Below are 21696 nucleotides of genomic sequence, written 5' to 3'. Positions count from 1 at the left end.
ATTTTTTTAATGTTATTTAAGAATTTTTTATGATTTTCTGGATTTTATTTCGCTTTTAAAACCATTTAAGCAAAAAAAATGGGAAAAAAAAAAAAAGTAAAAGAATATAACAGAGCAGTCCAGATGAACAAGCAGTCTGCTCAAGATAAAAGACACACCTGCCACCCCCTCTCTGCATCATCGTCCCCAAAATCACAAGCAGCTAGGGTTACAGAAACCCTAGTTGCAGCCTGCAACCCTCCATCAATGACCTACTTCGTCCATCAACCCTACTGCCCCTAGTTCTGCCACTTGAGGACATCAACTATGGCCTGTGGCTACTAGAAAACAAACTACTTCCCACCTCCTTACCATTTTTCTACGCAGGCTGCATGCAACCATGGTCATGCAGGCCGCCACTGACCTTGCCAGCTGCAAAAGTCCTTGCCAAAGCTCCAAGAGCTCCAGCCAACCTATTTCCAATGGGGTTCTCTCTCTCTCTCTCTCTCTCTCACTATTGATTGAATCCTCCCTCCCCGATACAAGATTTCTGCTGTATGGCTTGGTAGCAAAATCTGGATTTTCTTCAAGAGCAAGAAACTTGCGAAACCCAATACCTCCTTCTTCCCTTTCTTCTAGGGTTTTTACTTCCTCCAAGTTTGACCTTCTCCCTTCTCCCCACTTGCTGTTTTCTAAACCCCTCCCCTTAGCCTATGTTATTATCAAATAGAAGGGCTATGGCTATGTTATTATCAAAAATAAGGGCTATGGTTTGCTAGAGGCCCCTCTTTGCAAGAATACCCCTAGAGACGAGAAATTGCTTCCTCATCTTAGAGGGTGTTTGGAACCCAACATAATCCTCCATGCTTAGAATAAGGATAACTAATTAAACATGAAAATTTGGAATTAAAGACAAATTTGACACAAAAGAGACCCCAGGTTGTCTCACAAACACAAGAGCATGGGTTATTCTAAATTTCAAAAATAAATATATAAAACCAAAAACCCAGTCAAAATGGGCATCACCAGCTGGTTATCTTTTGGACGTTCCACATATTTTTTGATCAAGTGTTCTTTTAGTTCGGTCTTCTTCTCATAAATTTAGAATAACCCATGCTCTTGTGCTTGTGAGATAACCGGAGGTCTCTTGTGTCAATTTTTGCCTCAATTCCATGATTTAAGGAATTAAAGACAAATTTTGAGTGTTTAATTAGTTATCCTTAGCATATACTTAGAATAGGATTGTGTTGGGTTCCAACCGCCCTCTAGGGCAAGGAACCATTTTCTTGTCTATAGGGAGCACTCTAGGAAAGAGGGGGCTTTAGCAAACACTAGCCCTTCTTTTCATAAATAAGAGGCTAAGACAAGGGGTTTAAAAAACAACGAGGGGGGTGAAGGGGGAAGGTGAGTGGACATCCTTAAGAGAGTTAGTGAGTTAAGAGGGACAAGAAGAGAGAGGGGAAAAGCTACGTTCAAATTGGGAAGAAGGAAAAAACTTAAAAGAGAGAGAAGGAGACATTGGCTTTTGCAAATTTTTTGCTCCGGAAGAAAATCCAAATTGATGTCATTGCAAACCAGCTATATGGCAGAAATCCTATACTAAGGGCAGAGCAATCAACTGAAAAAGAGAGTGTGAGCGAGCAAGCAAGCGAGAGAGAGAGAGAGAGAGAGAACCCTACTGGGAATAGGTTGGTTGGAGCTCCCAGGAATTTTGGCAGCCAGCGAGTGACTAGCGAGGTCAGCGTCAACCTACATGACCATGGCTGCATGCAGCTTGTGTAGCAAAACAGTAAGAAGAAGATGGGAAGTTGGTGTTTTCCAACAATTGCAAGCCACCGACAATGTCCTCGAACAGCGAAAATAGGGGCAACAAGGTCACCAGACAGAGGAGGCCACCTGCAATGAAGATAGGGTGCAGACTGCAGTCTGCACCTCGGGTTTCTGTAACCCTAGCTGCTCATAAGTTTGGGGACGACAATGTAGAGAGGGGGTGGTGACATGTGTCTTTTACCTTGAACCAATCGTTGGTTCATCTAGACCAAGCTGGTCTATTCTTTTACTTCTCTTTTTTCCTTTTTTTCATTGGTTTTCACTTAAATGATTTTAAAAACAATATAAAATCCAAAAAAAATCATAAAAATTTCATTAAAAAAATAAAAAATATTATTAATAAAACTAACTTTTTTAAAAAATTATTATTTCTAGGTGCTTAGTTATTCGTATTATTATTACTACTATTATATTATTATTAACTTTTATATAGATATATGGATATTATTATCTGTTGACGCGAATGCGCAGCAAAAACCTCACACAAACTCAAATCAATCACGAAAACAAGCAATGCACGCACTCAATGATGAATATACGGAACAAGCAATCACTCAACAATAAGAATAAACAAAAGCAATAATCAAAGATACAAGATTTACGTGGTTCGACAATTTGCCTACGTCCACGGGAGCAACAACTAAATTTTCACTATCACCAATGTCAAGCTTACAACTAGGGTTACAAATATTGATTAAATACAAACCCTAAGCGTAGAAGAACCTTAAAACCTATCTAAATCATCCCTGTAGCAATCCTAGAGGAAAATCCTTCGAAACCCCCCAATCTACTTATCTCTCGATTGAAATCCCGTAACCTGCGCCGAACAAAACCATTAACGATTTCAGCCAAACTGTCGACGGTTTGAAGCTGAAAGCAATTCCCTGCAGACTAAACTGAAACCGTCGACGGCTATGGGAAACCGTCGATGGTTACTGCAACCTTCTCTCTTGTTCTTCGCTTCACGATGCTTTCTCGATGCATATGTTCCACTCAAATATGAGTCACATCCCCAACAATCTCCACCTTCGCGAATATTCACCACTTAGAAGAAATCTAAAAGCATAATCGCTGCTCCACTCAGGACAGTAGATTGGGACCGTCTCTCGTCTAGCACCTGGAGATGTTGATCAAATCCAAGCAATGCTTGAACTTGTCCGTTGTGAGCAGCTTCATCAACATATCAGCTGCATTGTCAGACGTGTGAACCTTCTCAAGTAGAAGTTCACCTGAAGCAATCAATTTCCTGATCCTATGAAATCACACATTAATGTGCTTTGTCCTCGCATGGTACACCTAATTCTTCGCCAAGTAGATGGCACTCTGACTATCACATTGCAACCGAACTCCACCTAATTGGTCACCTAGCTCCTTGACCAATCCCATAAGACACAACGCTTCCTTGGCAACCTTAGCCACTGCCATGTACTCCGACTCAATAGTAGATAAGGCAACAAGCGACTGCACCATAAGCTTCCAAAACATAGGTCCTCCCACAAGGGTAAATACGTACCCTGTGGTAGACCTCCTGTCATCCAAGTCTCCTACGTAGTCTGCATCCACGTACCCTACCACTGATGGATCACTCTGTTGCCTATTGAACATGATGCCATATCCGGTTGTACCCCTAAAGTACCTAAGAATCCACTTGACCGCATCACAATGATGTCGTCTCGGATTCAAGAAGAACTTGCTCACCACGCTGACAACCTATGACAAGTCTGACGTCGTACATACCATGGCATACATCAGACACCCCACTGCACTAACAAACAGGACTTTCGACATGTCACAAACCTCATCATCCGTCTTTGGTCATTGGGCGGTAGACAACCTGAAATGACTCACCAACGGTGTGCTCACTGGTTTAGCATTAGTCATGCTAAACCTCTCCAGCACCTTCTCCACATAGTCGCCCTAAGATAACCATAGTCTTCCTACAACTCTGTTCCTGCGAATCTCCATGCCAAGAATCCTCTTGGCTGCACCCAAGTCTTTCATGTCGAACTCTTTTCCCAATAGAGTCTTCAACTGATTTACCTCGGTCATGTCTTTAGCAACAATCAGCATGTTGTCAACATAAAGCAACAGAAATATGAGAGAACCGTCCTCAAGACTCCTCACATAGACGCAGCAATTGTACTCACACCTCCTGTAGCCAATACGGATCATATAGGCGTCAAACCTTTTGTAGCACTACCTCGAAAACTACTTTAGCTCGTAAAATGACTTCTTCAGTTTACAAACTAAGTACTCCTGTCCAGGTTAGCCAAACCCTTCTAGCTGTGTCATGTAAATCAGCTCCTCCAGATCACCAGGAGGAATGTTGTCTTTACGTCCATCTGCTCCAGATGCCTGTCATATTGCGCCACCAATCCCAATACTACCCTGATAAAAGTGTGTCTGACCACAATGGAGAAGATTTCATCATAATCAACTCCCTTCCTCTACGAGTATCCCTTTGCTACCAAATGAGCCTTGTACTTCTCTCTTTCCCTTTCTGAAACTGCTTCTTTCTTCCTATATACCCACTTGCATCCAATCGCCCGCTTTCTAGCTGGAAGCTCCACTAAGTCCCACGTCTAGTTCTTAAACAACAATTCCAACTCCTCCACCATAGTGCTCATCCAACTACCTTTCTCTTGGCTGTGCACGACCTCTTGAAAGGTAGTAGGATCCCCGTTGCTAGTAATAAGCGCACAAGACACCAGATCGTCAAAACCGTACCTAAGGGGTGGCCTGACGATGCGTTTGGGTCTATCTACGGCTATACTACGACACAACTGCTGGCCATTCGAGCTAGAATCTGTGTTCTGAACATCGTCATCTCCACCCTAAGTTTCTGACTCCAACTGCACCGTTGGCTAATCTCTCGAGCTAAAATTCCCTACATTTCTGCCCTGAGTCTCCAACTCCACTTGAATCGCATGCTTGTTGCTACTGCGATTTTTTGGCACATGTTTCTCTATTTGCTCCTGAGTACGCCGCAACATGGCTTTCTCATCGAAAATCACGTCTCTACTAATCACCACTTTGTTTATCATTGGATCCCACGGCTTAAAGTCTTTCACGCCTTTTTTAAATCCCAAAAAGATGCACCATCTAGACTTTGCCTCAAGCTTTGATCTCTCCTCACCAAGAATGTGCACATAGGCTAGACACCCATATACTCTCAATACGGAGTAGACACCTTGTTACCTGTCCACACCTCCTCGGCAACTTTCCCATCTTGTGATACCTTTGGTGATTGTTTACCAAGAAACAAGTCATACTAACCACCCCGGCCTAAAAATTCATAGCAAGCCCAGCATTCAACCTGAGACACCGAGCCATTTCAGCAAGGGTTCGGTTCATCCTTTCTACCACACAATTTTGTTGTGATGACCAGTTTATTGTAAAATGCCTCCTTATGCCATGATGCTCGCAGAACTTTCTAAAACTTGAGTTTGTATACTCTGTTCCATTGTCTGTCTAGAGGAACTTAATCTTTCTCCCAATCAGATTTTCCACCTCAACTTTCCACAATTTAAACTTGGCAAACGTCTCTTACTTGTTCATCCACTGCTTGTCATGCACCAGCCATAATAGCAACGGCACCCCCGTCCCCAAGCTCTCCAACACCGAGTTCCACCCCGTATGTGTCAAGAACGCCCCCACCTCCAGGTGCAAAACGACATTCTCCTACGGACACAACTTTGCCATCAGCCCCTTCTCCTTCACCTCCTCTGCAAAGTTCTCCGACAGTGTCATCATCTCGCCCATCACTACATCCGGCCGCAGGATCCACAAAAACGGTTGGCTGCAGTTCGCCAGCCCCCATGCAAACTCCCTCACATGCTCTGCTAACATCACTGCGATGCTCCCGAAGTTTTCGTACACCACAACTCGAGTTCCTAGCGGTCGAGCCAGTCTATGCACTCAGTGTTCTCTTTCTAGAGGCTAGACTCGAGGGAGGACTGGTGGGTTTCGGGCCATTTCCGAGCGATGAGATTGAGGAGTCTGGTGGTGTAATGCAGGGGAACTTGGCAGCGAGCACACGCAGGACTTCGAACTCGAAGTTGTCGAAGGTTCTAATGATGATGGCAAAGGAGTGTGTGCAGTTCTCCATTTGTTCTATCATGAAGTTGAACATGATGTCGTCTGGATTGGTTATTCTATAGAAAGTTTGCATGTGCTTCAGCTTTATCCCTTGAATTAAGCTTGGTGTTGGAGAGCTTGGGTGGGTGGGGGCAGCGGCGTACGAGTGGCAGTTGGGAGAAGGGAGGTTCGAGGGGATGATCAACAGGAGGGGAGAATTCAGAGAGAGATGTTGAACAAGGGGATGATCAATAGGAGGGGAAAATTGAGAGAAAGATCTTGAACAAGCAGCCGCCGATTCTCAAAGGGCAAATTTGTGCTACTAATTCTTTTTTAAAACGGTGCTAAGCATCTCTTTGAAAGGGGTTGTGAGTGTCCAAGGATCCAAATGTGATGGGAGGTTTGAGACATTTTTCAAACATCAAGGGAGGTCCTTGTCTTTTCGACAAACCTCAGGGGAGGTGAGTGTCTTTTGCCCTTATTATTATCATCATTATTATTTATCTTTTTATTTGTTAATATTTTAGACATTTCCTTTATATTTCATTTTACGTATTTACTTTATTTTGGTAGAAAAAACCTTAAAAATTTTCAAATAAATCCCCAAGAATCTCAGAAAATACAGAAAAAAATGCAAATATATATATATATATAGAAGATCCAAAAAAAACTAAACATGATGAAAACCAAAAAGGAAAGTTCTTAGGGACCTTCTTTAAAGTTTGGAACTCATCTTTCTTTGGTTCTTCATTTTTTGATCATCCGGTGATGAAACCCATAGATTCAATTTTCAAAAATTCAATCATATATTCAAAAATCATACCTTTGCTCAAATCAAGTTTCCAAAAATTTCCTTTTTAAGGTCTTGGCTATAAATTCAAATTATTCCCTCCTCATTTCAAATTTTGAAGTTAGGGTACCATATCTTTGCTTAAATCAAGTTTTCAAAGACTTCTTTTTAAAACAATCTTGACTTTAAAATTCAAATTCTTTCCCCGTCCATTTCAAACGTTGAAGCTAAGGATTCTGAGGCCACTTCTTCTCCTTTTTCAAACTCTTTCCATATCAAAAATCCTTTAGCTTCACAAGTCTCAAAACCACACCATTATTGGTGTTTAGTTCAAGCACACAAGGGAAATTTTCCCTCTTTCCACCCTTTTCAAATTCTTTCCGTTCAAAATCCATGGAAGGCCTCGTGGGCCAACCCTTCCAACCCAAAACTACACCATTATTGGTATTTAGTTTGGGTGCAACGCGAACATCCTTTCCTTCCTTTCCCATCGATTTCCTTCCGATTTTATTTTGGGACAAACATTCAATCAAATGACCGCAATTGTTCGTAGAACAAATGTCCTAAGGTGTCTAATGCCTTCATTACACATAGCCAGGCTCCCAAACCCGCCTCCTGTTCCGTAGACCATTAAGGTTTTCTTCATTTTCTCCCTTCCCCAAAAACATATAGTGACTCTGCTTTATCACTATCCAACTCCTCCATTCTATTCTCGCCAAACAAAAATCAACGTCATTAGAAGAAAATATAGTTTATAGAATATATGTGCAGCATTGATAAATAAATCTTCAAAACTCAACACTAGAAAATTGTCAATCTCTTTCAATTATCAAGCTAAAATATCATAGTAGCATAAAATAGAAAGTTTGGCATAACCTCAATCCCTCACCATTATGCTCTCATCTTTCAGCAATATTCCTAATTGGTTCAAACAATCAAGCAGTTTAAATCATAATGAAAACCATATCATATGTCACTTGATGTAGAACAGCATCAACGCATTACAGCCAATAGAGAATGTAGGAGAGAAAGAGGCGAGAAGGGTAATGAACAGCAGTTCTATTACAATTGCAAAAGAGTTGTAAAGGTTCTGTCCAAAGGGAGAATAAGGAGAGGAGAGCAAAAGAAGAGACGAAGGAAGAGAAGAGGAAGAAGAAGAAAAAAGTGTGGGGGTGGAGGGGGGAGAGCTCAAGACACGGTCACTTCAATTCCAATTTCAACAAGAACAACTCCTAAATGGCTTTGACACCCTAATTAAAAGAAAATCTAAATTACAAGAATTAAACATACATAAAATTACAAATAAACCCACAAAACACACATATGTTACAAACAAAAACCCAAATGCACACAAACCAACTACAACTAAACTAGACATATTTGGGTTTAGGACCCAGCAATCCTTTGACCCTATTCCTTGAAATTTGGTATCCAAATTGGGTCAAAATGATCCATCCAATACCCGCTTCCCATCCCACATCAATCCTCTCCTTTCGAGAAAAAAAATTCAACTTGTCAAGTAGGAGAAAGCACCAAGGAATCCATCACCATGAATAATCATCTCACTTCATAAGAAATGAACCGAAGGTATGCTTTATTTTGATGAGGAGAACTCAAGAAGGCATCAACTTATTCTTCTTGTCAATGGAGAGGGAATAAGAATTTCTGTAAGCATCATGTTTAACCCTCCTATCAAATAACCATGGACAGCCTAAAAACTGAACATTCCAAGTGCATCTAACAGGTATCGAACCTACAAATTTGCCCCTTTATTAGGTTGGTATAGGTTGGGTGCTTTAACCATTTAGCCATGGATGCAAAGAGGCTTAGTGAGTGTACTAGGTTTTGGTATTCCTTCTTAAGCTTCTATTTCATCCGTTAAAGGAGATTCGAGAAAAGATGGACTAGGAAGATGTGTTTCCGGAACGAACAAGATATGGCTCAAGGAGGAGATGTTAGCAAAGTTGGACATGATTGGAATAAGCATAGGAACATGTGTTAATGTACCAGATCGGCTAATGATCCAGGAAGGATATCACACTACATTGTCTCCACAATCGATCCAATCTTTAATGTCAGCCAGCAATGATGATGGACCTTCAAGTTGGTATATTCACCCCAAACAGTTTTGTATAGAACAGGATGAGGCTCAACTTCCAAACTTCCTCACAACTTCTTCAAAAACTACATTTGTACAACTACCAGGATCATTAACCAAAAGTACAAAGCTTCTTATGACAAATTACTTGAATCTGTAATATGCTAGTTCATCTCCAATCTTCTCTTTCTTCAACCTTGTGGGAAGAGTATAAGTTGAAGTATTATACAATTGTCACGTTGCCATCATCATCTAAATCACTTGGGACATCCATTAAGGCTTTCAGCTTCAATTTCTTGAGTTACTCATCTTCAACTTCAATTTTCTACAATATCCATGAGTTTGGATAGGACATTGTACAACATAATACCCAAAACTCTAACATTTGAAGTAGTTGATTTATGGTTGGACCTCGGAAGTTGTTTCTGAAATGCTCAAAAGTCTTCCAAGGGATAGTTTAAACTCCTTTACTCAATTGCTTAGCTGCACAACTCCACTAACACTCTTCTCAAACAGAAGGTCTGCATAGCTCTAGGAGGACTACGCTCATATCCACAATATGAATGGCAACCTATTATGCATCCCCAACTCTAATGAGTCAACATGCAACAAGCTTGAAGGCAATACTTCATAGCTATAATTGCATCCTCTTTCCATTCTATGTCAACATTAGTAGCCAAATGATAAAACCTAGTAACCTACTAATATACTTTGGCATTGCCTTTTCTTCTTGTTTCAAATCTCAGCATTGCAAATAAGCATGTTGCTAATTGGAAGATACAAATTGTTCCTACATCTCGCTTCATCTCATCCCACATTGTAATCTCACCAAACCTCCTCCTTCCAAAGATCTCCTATTGTTCAATCCACTAAATTCAAGTAGTTCCCTTCGATTTTGATTCAGCCAAATAAAACTTTTGAGCCTTATTCATGTCATAACATCAAAAATAGTACTCCAAAGAACCATCACCATCAAAATCTAAAACTTATTGTTTACTTCCTTTGTTGAAATGATCATTTCAAACTTCAAACAACTCAAAAAGTATGAGGAGCAACTCAAAAATTGGAAAAATAGGTTTACCCAGGGACGCAACTTCAGTTGTTTGGCCAATCAAAGCATTAGTAATAATATACAAAGCATTCTCCATGTCTTTACCCAAGGTCTTAAATTTCGATTTAAACTCAAATTTCGAAGCTCCAAAAGTACGAAAATTTCGATTTCGATGTCAATTTCAATTTCAATTTGAAAAAATAACAGAAATTAGTAGTAAAGCATGGAATTCTTTGTGAAACTTTAGAAATGGTTAACAAACATATTAATATAAGTTTTAGGACTAATATATTGCAAATTAAATACATCTATGTTTTGTATGAGGTGGAAAAGTTGTAAAATAGTATGTGTATCAAACTTATTTGTAAGATAGTGTACATTAAACATATTTAGTTAATACAAATGAAATTCATAAATTATTTAAATATTATTTATTATACAAATAATGATAATTTAGACATGAATGGTTAAATAAAATGTTACTATAAGTTTATTTTTTTCATATAAGCACTTGTAATAATCTTTTCTTTCGATAAAATAAATTAAGATAGAAATTTCACTTCACTCCTAAATTTCTCATTTGAATTCTAACAAAATTTCATCATATAGTTAAATTTTCGACAAGTTTCGCTAAAATTTTGAGAATTTGATAAATTTTAGATGATTCGTTGAGATTTCGACGGAAATTATGCAAGACGGAAATTGACTGCCATTTCGATTTCGAGGGTGATGGAAATTGAAAATTTCGACGAAAATTTCAACAATTTCGTGGAAATTTAAGACCATGCTTTTACCCCACCCCCACCACCACACAATACCACCACCTTTGAAAATAATATAATATATATATATATATCACCAAAAGTCTTTAACACAATTTGCTGACAATTCTCTATCTATTCATGCAAAACCACAAATTTGCTCCCAATTTCTCACAAACTATCTTCGATTTCCCTGTAATTGTGAGTACCATGCAGAAAGTAAACAAATTCACATAGAAAACTCATAAAATGCAGCAACGGAGTCTGATTCTTATTGCTGGTAGTGGCAGATTGATGCTCTAAAATACTGATGGCACACTGGCACTCCAATTTCTAGCTTTTCATGCCAAAATATCATGCTTACTTGCAAAATACCATGTCTGAAATCAAAATGTCATTATGCATATCAAAATCTCAAAGAAAAAAACTCAATTGGTTGGAACCAATTTATTGCAAGTCTGAAAATTGCAGAAGGCTCTGGTTCTGCCTCACATATGTGGCCCCAGCGCATGGGGTGCATGAGGTGCCAGCAAGGCTCCGCCAGGAATGGACTTCCAGATGGAAGTAGATCAAGGGGTGGTGATCGCAGTGATGGTGGCGACATGTCAAGAAAATATTAGAAAATTTAAGATTTTTAAAGGGGGGGTCTGCAAATGTTTGGCCTGAGAATGGGGGTTCACCAGCTGTCAAATGAAACTTTACAAGTAGGCCTTTCAGTGGTTTCTGTTTTCAATGGTGTGGGTGGTGTGGTGAAAATATTCCAGAAAAGCGTTGTTCAGAAACTAAAGGCACGACTGTAATTTCTGGAAATTTCTGCAGTACTAGCGTTTGAATTTGCTTCTACAAATTCTGTGAGAACTTTGTTCTTGCAACAACTGAAGCCTAAGGAAGTGAATTGCAGTTGTTTGGTGGTTGTGGTTTGAAATTTTGGGTCATTCTTTGATGCAAATTGTGGTAGAAGTCAGAACATAGATCTTTGTTGGTGTATCAGTTCCAGGGGATAACCAAAGACAATAGATTAACCCAAATTTGTTTCTTTGATGCAAATTGTGGTAGAAGTCAGAACATAGATCTTTGTTGGTGTATCAGTTCCAGGGGATAACCAAAGACAATAGATTAAGCCAAATTTGGTTTAATACCAAATGATGCAGAGCAGCATCAAGGCATCACAGCCAACATAGAATGTGGGAGAGAAATAGGAGAGAAGGGCAATGAACGGCAGTTCTATAACAGAACAACAGTAAAGGATCTGCCCAAGGGAAGAATAGGGATAGGAAGGGGGAAGGAGGAAGAGAAGAGGAAAAAGACAAAGAAACAGGGAGGGGGAAAAACTCACACAAGTTCACTTCAATTTGAACTTCAACAATAACTAACTCTTACATGCCTTTCATCACAAGCCGAGCTTGTTCAAGGCATTATGTTGCCTGTGGCCACTTGTATCGTGCGTTTGAAATGGGTTTCCATCATGTAAATAATAGTGCAGCACTATTTTTCAAATATAGTTTTTCCCTAGGCTAAAAAAGGGAGTATGACTACTTGGTCATATTGATGTTTCCTAGTGCCAAAGTGAGAATAGCATAGAAAGCTCTTTAGATGAGAGTGAGTGTTCATCAACTTGTAAAACTCACTAGCTATTGTAAACGTGTTAGCCTACTTGCCTCCCTCACTAGACACACATTGTTAACAGAGGTGTTGATAATGAATTATGTTGCTTCAATGTTTACTGCTTAAGTGTCATTACTTTCATAAGTTGTGTATTGCTTCCGTTTATATTTGCTTGAATGGCAATGAAAGTGTTCTATTGGTGAATTGGGGTAAACGCTACGCTAGCTAGTTGAACAAGAGGGCTTTAGCTAGCACCGCACGGTCCTTTCACAAAGGTGTGAAATATTCGACCCATGACACCTGGTATCAGAGCTCAGTTTGTTGCTACATGAATTCATTTGCCTTCATTGTGGGATTAGTAAAGCTCTAGTAAGTGACCATGCTGACCAATGCCCAGAAAATTAATGTGTTGGGTGCACAGGCTGAGTCGTTAGCCAACAAAGTGGCCGAAGTAAGGGCCCAACTAAGGGAACGTGTTGATTTATTGGAGGGATCCTAAAGATATCAACAAAGTTCGATGGTGGAGTTGTCGAAGGACTTCTACCACACTACAGAGAAAGTGTAATGGTTTACACCAAGCGCCCAGGAGAGTATGCAGGGTGTCACGCTAAGCACCCACGAGGGGTAGGCAAAGTGTCACGCCAAGCACCAAAAGGTAGGCAGGGTGAACGCTACACGCTCTAGTAAGTTAATCTTGAAGAGAAAGGGTAATGGTTTACGCCAAGCGCCAAAGGGTAAGCAGGGTGAACGATGCACGCTCTGGTAGGTTAACCATGTAGGAAAAGAGAATGGAATTTCTGAGGGAGACTACAGCAATGTCGATGCCTTTTGCTGGTTCCTTGTGTCTAATGGGAGATCACCCTCGCATGGTGCAAGTCATTGCAAGGAAAGGAGACGATGAGAAGCTCATCTCAGCCATGGCAACTCAACAAGGGATTACGAAGGGGTGAACAAACGTATCTTACCACGGTGGTGGTAGAGGAAGAAGTAGGCCAAGAGCTAGTGCCTACGACCATCCAAGTCGTGTTGGATGGGTAGAAAGAGACGTGCTCTTTCGGTCAGTGGAGCATCAAATTCTTTCGTCATGTGATTGAACAAGGTCATATCATGACGGATATGGCGAAGGTGAGAAGTATTCAAGAATTGAAGACCCCAACGACAGTGAAGGAGATGCGTTCCTTTCTTGGTCTTGCCAAATATTATAGGAAGTTCGTAGAGTACTCGAGGAGAACTACTCCTTTGACAAAACTACTGAAAAAGAATTAGGAGTGAAACTGGATAGAGAAGTGTCAAGGAGTCTTCGATGACTTGAAGGATGTCATGATGAGATATCCGGCACTTGCTCTTCCGAACATCGTGAAACCCTTTGAGGAGCAAACAGGTTCATTGAGCTACGCCCTTGGAGGAGTCTTGTTACGAGAGGGACATCCTATTGTGTACGAGAGCCATAAGCTTAGTGAAGCAGAACGGAAGTACACGGCTTAGGAGAAGGAGATGCTAATTGTGATACATTAACTACGCGTATGGTGACATTACTTACTTGGGTCAAGGTTTGTGGTGAAAACGGATAGCTCGAGTGTTAGTCATTTCTTCATACAACCAAAGTTGACACCCAAGCAAGGCCAGTGGCAAGCATTCTTGGCAGAATTTGATTTCTCATTTGAGCAAAAGGGGAGACGGATGAACCAAGTTGTTGATGCACTGAGCAGGAAGGCCGAGCTAGCGGCCTTACAGATGGTAACACACTTGACACTGAGTATCATTACCACGACGATGCAGGAACACATCAAAGAGAATTTAGCCAAAGATCCAATTGCACAGAACCTTATGAAGCTGACAGAAGAGGGGAAAGCACGTCGGTTCTAGGTGGAAGAAGGATTGCTGATGACCCATGGTAGTCGGCTAGTGCCATGAGTTGGAGATCTGAGCAAGACACTGCTGAGAGAATGTCATGAATCATGATACCATATGGATTGGACATCCAGGAGGGCAGCACACTTTGGCAATACTGAAGCAAAATTATTATTAGCCGCATGTGCGTGATGATGTGGTTTATTATACCCGAACTTGTTTCACCTACCAACAAGACAAGGCAGAGCAGAAGAAGATTGCAGGGCTACTGGAGCCCCTACCAGTACCATCACCAACCTGCCTATAATGGGAGATGCAAGGTCTATAATTGTGGTTATAGGCAGGTTTTCAAAGTACAGTACCTTTCCTGCACCAAAGCATTGTTCGACAATGGAGATGAGACAATTATTCTTCAAAAATATTATGAAGTATTGGTTTGTTTCCCAATATTTTCAGTGATCGAGACTGAAGATTTTTCAGCAACTTTTGGATAGAACTTTTCAAAATCCTCGATTCACAGCTTGACATCTCTTCGAGTTATCATCCACAGCCATACAAACAGATGGAGAGATTCAACAAGCTACTAGAAGAGTACTTGCGCTATTTCTTCAACGTCAAACAAAAGAATTGGGTGCAACTACTTGATGTGGTTCAGTTCTGTTTCAATGCCCAAAAGAGCTCAACAACCAAAAGAGACCTTTTGAGCTTATTACAAGCCAGCACCCGTTGTTACCTCAGACGGTGGACAAGAGTCCCAGAGCATACATCTTCACCAAAGAATGGAGACAGAATGCAGAGATTACCCGAGCCTACCTAGAGAAAGCTTCTAAGCGAATGAAGAAGTAGACAAATCAGGGGAGAAGACTGCAACACTTTAAAGTAGGCGACTTGGTGCTTGTTAAGCTCAATCCTGAACAGATCAAGTCACTGCGGGGATGAGATAGGAGACAACTTCGTAAATATGAAGGACCAATCCCCATCTTGGCTAAAGTTCGAAAGGCCTCTTACAGAATTGACCATCCAGCTTGGATGAAAGTGCATCCTACGTTTCATGCCAGCTGCCTCAAGTTGTTTAACGCCGACACCAAAGATCCAAGAAAAACTCAGTCAACCAGAGTAGAATTGAAGACAGTGCAACCCGATAGACAAGAAGTTGAAAACATCCTTGCAGACAAAGAGTTCACATCCTCAAGGGAGAAGCGGCAGGAGTTCTTAGTAAAGTGGAAAAGCCTTGACGATGAAGAAATCAGCTGGGTTTCTGCGAAAGATACGCAACCGTTCATGGACTAAGTTGAAGTGTACCTAGCATCCAAGTCTACGAGGATGCCGACCCCATAAGTGGGGCGGCACCACAAGCCGAGCTTGTTCAAAGCATTATGTTTGCCTGTGACCGCTTATCTCATACGTTTGGGATGGGTTTTCATCATGTAAATACTAGTGTAGGGTTATTTTTCAAAGATAGTTTTTCCCTAGGCTAAGAAAGGGAGTATGACTCCTCGATCATCTTGATGTTTCCTAGTGTCAGAGTGAAAAATAGCATAGAAATCTCTTTAGGGGAGGGTGAGTGTTCATCAACTTGTAAAACTCACTAGCTATTGTAAACACATTTAGCCTACTTGCCTCGCTCGTTAGACACACATTGTTAACGGAGGTGTTGATAATGAATTATGTTACTTCAATGTTTACTGTTTAAGTGTCATTGCTTTCACAAGTTATTTATTGCTTCCGCTTATATTTGCTTGAATGACAATGAAAGTGTTCTATTGGTGACTTGTGGTACACAAAACCTCTAAAATACATAAAATTACAAATAAACCTCTAAAACACAATATTACAGACAAACCACCAAATACAAACAAACCTACTACAATTAGACTAGACACATTTGGGTTTAGGATTCTACAATCCTTTGACACTATTCCTTGAAATTGGTCTTCAAATTTAGGTCAAAATGAACCATCCAAATACCCGCTTCCCATTCCACATCAACCTCATCCAAACTATGGCCAATAACTTCATCCATAAACAGTAGAAAAATATAAGAGTCAATGATAGAAGCCAACTCTTAAGTTTATTGTAGTTTAAAATTCACTTCTCTCCAAATATTTGCAAGCTAGATGCCACTCACTGAATGTTCACTACTTCGATATGTCAACCAGATAACCATTTTAAAAAATCATTATGTTATCACTCAATAGTCAATGGACCCCATTAAGACGAATTTTTAAGTAAATAATACCACCAGGATTTTTTCCTCCTCCCTAAGCCTTTGCCATCATTTGTCTATGTCAAAAAGCTTCCCCGTCAATCTTCTCACCATTAACTTAAACTTTTGCAAAGCCCATATTCCAAGTATCATCAGTATTTAAACAATCACAATATCACCCCCACCCTAACCCCCCCCCCCCCTCCTTTTGTTTCCAATTTATAAGTGTATTATGAATACAAAACAAAAATCTTAGAACCCTACAAGATCAAAGAGTTGATTAAAGCATTAACCAGGTTATTAGAATGGGAGAAAATATTAAGAATAAAAAATGAGCGTGCACCTATGACCAATGTAACTTAATAGATGGTTGTTTAACCTATATATCAGAATCACCAGTGTTTTCAACTTTGTTCCCCTTCATTTTCCATTCTAATAAGACCACCAACAACCATCTTGAAATAACATAATAGCTGTCTTGAAATCACATTGGAACTCAGACAATGAACATGGCCGTGAGACAGTGCACAAAGTTCGTCCGTCATCAATTCTAGAAGTTCAAATATATATATATAAACGAATATGTTCAAAAAAATATAGTAACACTCATATTGGTTCACAAACTGCAAAACAAAGAGAAATTTAATAAATAAATAATACCGAAAATCCTTGGATAAATTAAAACGATAAAATTAACAAGAAAAAAGGAGAATAAACCATTTTCTATGTAGGGTACCAGTGGAAAAGAAGTTTCCATCTGGTTTAACCTCCTCTTCCTTCTTAGTTTTCTCCTCCCTCTGAGCAGCCCTTTGCATAAACTTCAGCAATAGACAAAAGAATACCCAATAAAAGTTCAAGAAGTACGAAAAAATTGTAAGAAAACTATCAAATAAAAAAGAATAATGACCAGAAGAATTTCAAGCTAAAACTGAGGAAACTTCAAATCTCGGAAAGTAAGCAAAATGCCCAGAACAGGCAATTATAGAGGAATGGAAGTTGTTTTCTTTACCTTCAAGTTCTTCAAAGTGCTGGAGAGCTCGCGCTTCGCCATTATAGCTTCTGAGCTTCCCTTTGAAGAGAGTTCTGAAAGAAATTACCCTCACCCTCCCCCTCCCTCCCTCTCTCTGTGCGGTGAAGAAGCCTCGTGTTTGCGCGACACAGCGAGGGACCGAGGGTTTCAGAGAATGAATTGCGCTTCGTCCTGAAAAGACGAATGTGCCCCTGAGGAGAGATCTCTTCATATTCGGCGTGTTAAGGCACAAAATTGGCAGTTGATTTTTTTTTTTAGTTAGCCTAAAATATTAGGGAATCGAAAGAAAAATATGGAAAAAAATTTATTAAGAAAAGTAAAAAAATAAAATATATATTAAATTTGTAAATAAAATTTTGATTTTACACACTACTAATATTTAATTTTTTTTAATTTTCAGTTATGTTAAAATAAATTTTTATTTTGTATAGAATTTAATAGATAAGGAAAATATAAGGGAAAATGATATTCTTTCTTATTTTCTTTTACTTTTCTTTTCCCAAACAAAATTCTACTCAAACAGACTCTTAAACTCCATTTCAAACTTGAAAAATATTAAGATAAGAAAAAGAAAATATTAAGAAATTCACATTTTTATATTTAGTTATCGAGCAAAATAATAAAGGAAGATAAATAAAAAATAAGTTTATAAACAAAATTTTGATTTTGCACATTACTAATATTTAATTTTTCTTAATATTTAATCATATGAAAACAAACTTTCATTTTTAAGAAATTTAAAGTAGAAGGAAAATATAACAAAAAATGAGTTTACTCCTTATTTTTCTTTTCTTTTCCTAAGTAAAATCTTTAATTCAAACGGATCCTAAAGCTCCTCGAATTTAGGGAAAAGTTTTTCCCTATATAATAACCTTTACACAAGTAAGACAATTATCACGTGTTTGGTACATAAAATTGAAATGGAATTGGCGAAATGGATCAAAATTATTATTTAATTTTTAATATTCTTTATAAAAAAATTTATTTCATTTCATTTCTTCTCCATTTTGTTATATAAACCAAACATTACATTACATACCCACATTGATAGGTTGTGTCAGATCTGGTTTTGTACTAACCATAGCATACATCAAACACCCCACTGCACTGGTATAGGGGACCTTTGACATGTCACGAACCTCATCATCCGTCCTTGGGCACTAAGCGATAGACAATTTAAAATAATTCGCCAACGACGTACTAGTGACTGGTTTTGCAATAATCATGTTAAACCTCTCCAACACCTTCTCCAAAAAACCACCCTAAGATAACTACAATTTCCCTGCAGTTTTGTCCACAAAGTCCTGAGATAACCACAATCTTCCTGCAGCTCTGTCCCTGCGAATCTCCAACCCAAGAATCTTCTTGGCCGCACCCAAAACCTTCATGTCAAATTATTTTCTCAATAGAATTTCCAACTGATTAACCTCAGTCAAAGTATTCTTAGCAATTAACATGTCATCAACATAAAACAACAGAAAAATCACCCACTTGCATTCGATCGCCATCTTCCCTTCTAGAAGCTCCACCAACTCCCACAGCTAATTCTTATGCAGTAACTTCATCTCCTCCACCATAGCACTCATCCATCTATTTTTCCCTTTGTTGTGCACAGCATGTTGAAAAATAATAGGAACCTTACTGATAGTAATGAATACATAAGACATCAGATCATCAAATTCATACCTGGGTGGTAACCTGATAGTGCATTTGAGCCCATTGTGATCCTGTTGATCTCCCGAGCTATAACTCCCTACATTATGAGCAATGTCATCTCTGCCCTGAGTCTATAACTCCACTTGCATCACAATCTCATTTTTGTTGCAGTTTATACTGTGATACTACTGGTCTCCCGAGTTAGAACTTCTTACATTATGAACAATGTCCTCTCTACTATGAGTTTCCAACTCGACCTGCATCACATGCTTATTGCTATTGCAATTTTCTAGTATTTGTTTCTCTTCATCTACCTAAGTACACTGCACCATGAATTTTTCATCAAAAACCATGTCTCCACTTATCACCACCTTGTTTGCCATTGGATCCCACAGCTTAAACCCACCTTTCGGATACTCCATAAAGATGTACCATCTAGACTTTGCATCAAGTTTAGATCTCACCCTAGCATAAACGTGCACATTTGGACATTCAAACACTCTCAAACTGGAGTAGTCTACTGCATTACCCGTCCAAACCTCCCCTGCAACTTTTCCATCTAGTTATACCCTTGGCGATCAGTTAATAGAGAAACACGTTATACTCACTGACTTTACCAAGAAGTTCCTTGCAAACCCTACATATAACCTACCATGTTACTCACAAAACTCCTTGCACTAAACCAACGTACTTAGTTCCATTTTTTGACCTGGTGATCTTTCTCCGGATTTGGTTTTCCACCTCAACCACAAGATAAACTTGACAAACATCTCTGACTTGTACCGCATGAGTTATACCAAGACCTTTCGTGATAAACTCATGAAGTACATATGTCCAACTCGTAATGTTATCATCGCCGGTCCCCAAACATCTGAATAAATGTAGTTAAGAATACCCTATATCTTGTGTGTGGCTTTTTTACACAAAACAGTATTATCTGACTATGAATTTGTAGCTGCAGCTCCACCTACAATTGAGTCTGATCCTTGTGTTGATGTTGACAAAGCACTAGTTTATTATGTGTGTGTTTAGCATGTGAACAAGTTTATAGTTTAGATCACAGATAAAAGAAAAGGAAAAATGGAAGCCATAAAGAACGCAAAGCATATACATTCATTGGCGTATTCCATAGAAGATCGAAGAGCAAAGAAATAAGACATTTATTATTTAATTTGTAATGCATTTAGGTATTGGTCTATAATAGTGCATATCATGCATGATATGATGCTAAACTCAGTGATGACCATAGATAGACCATAGGTGTAACGACCTGCCTAATTTACCAATTTATTTATTTTTTTCATAATAACATTCAATATAATAACCATGTACAACTGAATAACATAATCAACCTGGACTCATGGGTATCAGGGATATACCCAAAATACCACTCAGATCCCTAAGCAGCAGGAAACGTAAATTACAACATACCATATAACCAACCACAATACCAAAGTCCTACTAAAACTATTATATATATAGAATCATCCACAAAAAAGACCAAAAGTAGCCTAGGGTCACTTCCCAAAAATAAATATAATTCTAGCTCATCAACTCACCCTTCTGATAGGGTAACTTAGTCGGACTCTATTGTCGCGAAGCTCTATCTGCTCCTCTACCTGGATTTCCTGAAATGTTTATATAGTTGGGGTGAGTCACCTCTCAGTAAAGGAAATAAACCAACATCAGCGTGTAACAACATGAGTATTTTCGTGTTATACATATAACAATACACAAATCATATCTAGCATAACTGTCTGTATCATATCTGGATAAAACATAATTTATATTAACATGGAATAACATATGGAGTTTCTATACATGAAATCATCATATATAATTGTACATGAAATAACACCCTAGATGGATAGCTGGCTGGTGTTATGTCTTACCCCCATATGATTAGGTTGTGCGGCCCGAAGGCAGGACCTTGCAATGGCTGGCCGACCATGCTAGATCAACATAAGTATGTAAGTATGATGGGTCTGCCTCTCCTGGTCCGGATACCAAAGGGACGCCTGCACTACCATAAAACCACATCGACTGCCGATCTCTCACAGTCCCTTACGACATGTGGTAGCACTAACATATACATGATCGTGATCATATAGTTACGGTACCGTGCTTCGTGAAAGCCTAAATCAAGTCATCCAGCTTCTGATAACATATAATATATTTCCAAATAATGATACATGACTATTTCATAATAATATCTGTCATGATAATATTTTCATAAAATTTTGCATAACATATCATATAAAATTCACAGTCCTTACGCCGACATTTTGTATCTTGTAAATTATGGCCCTTACGCCGGCATAACATGTCATATAAAACTCACGGCCCTTACGCCTATAAAATCACGACCCTTACGCCGGCATATCATATAAAATTCATAGTCTGAAATCCTTGTACCATTTTTTATATCTTCCTGAAAAACAGGAATAACATGCTTATTTTGAAAACATATTATTTTAATATTACATGAAATCATAGAATTTCATACTCATGCCACACAAAAGTAAATATTATTCCATTCATAAAATTTACACAAAATCATAATCCCTGCTGAAGTGTATTAAAATTGTTTTTCTGTTAACAACAGTATTTCCAAACTCAGTTCTATAACATACATAATTTCCTAGAAAATAAAAGTTGAATATTAATAAATAATTTCATGGAAATACTAACTTAATTTATCCCCTTACCTGGCTTACGGGAAAGCCCACAAAACACCCAACTTACACCCGTGTGTTCCCCAG

General features: G+C 39.0%; 1 protein-coding gene across 1 annotated transcript in view; it reads right to left on the bottom strand.

Moving 5' to 3' along the window:
• LOC131149920 (uncharacterized) overlaps positions 1–17471 on the bottom strand; it is a 28497-nt gene extending 11026 nt beyond the window's left edge. The window contains exons 1-2 of the mRNA XM_058100716.1: positions 17258–17471; positions 16966–17066 (exon numbers count right to left, since the gene is read on the bottom strand). Of these exons, the coding sequence (XP_057956699.1) occupies positions 16966–17066; positions 17258–17299 (143 nt within the window). The 5' untranslated portion in view covers positions 17300–17471. The remainder of the gene's footprint in view (positions 1–16965; positions 17067–17257) is intronic.
• Positions 17472–21696: the final 4225 nt, after the last annotated feature.

The sequence above is a fragment of the Malania oleifera genome, chromosome 2, assembly GCF_029873635.1.
Source record: "Malania oleifera isolate guangnan ecotype guangnan chromosome 2, ASM2987363v1, whole genome shotgun sequence".
Lineage (NCBI taxonomy): Eukaryota > Viridiplantae > Streptophyta > Magnoliopsida > Santalales > Ximeniaceae > Malania > Malania oleifera.
Note: the sequence above shows the minus strand (reverse complement) of the source record. Positions and strands in the feature narration are given on the sequence as shown.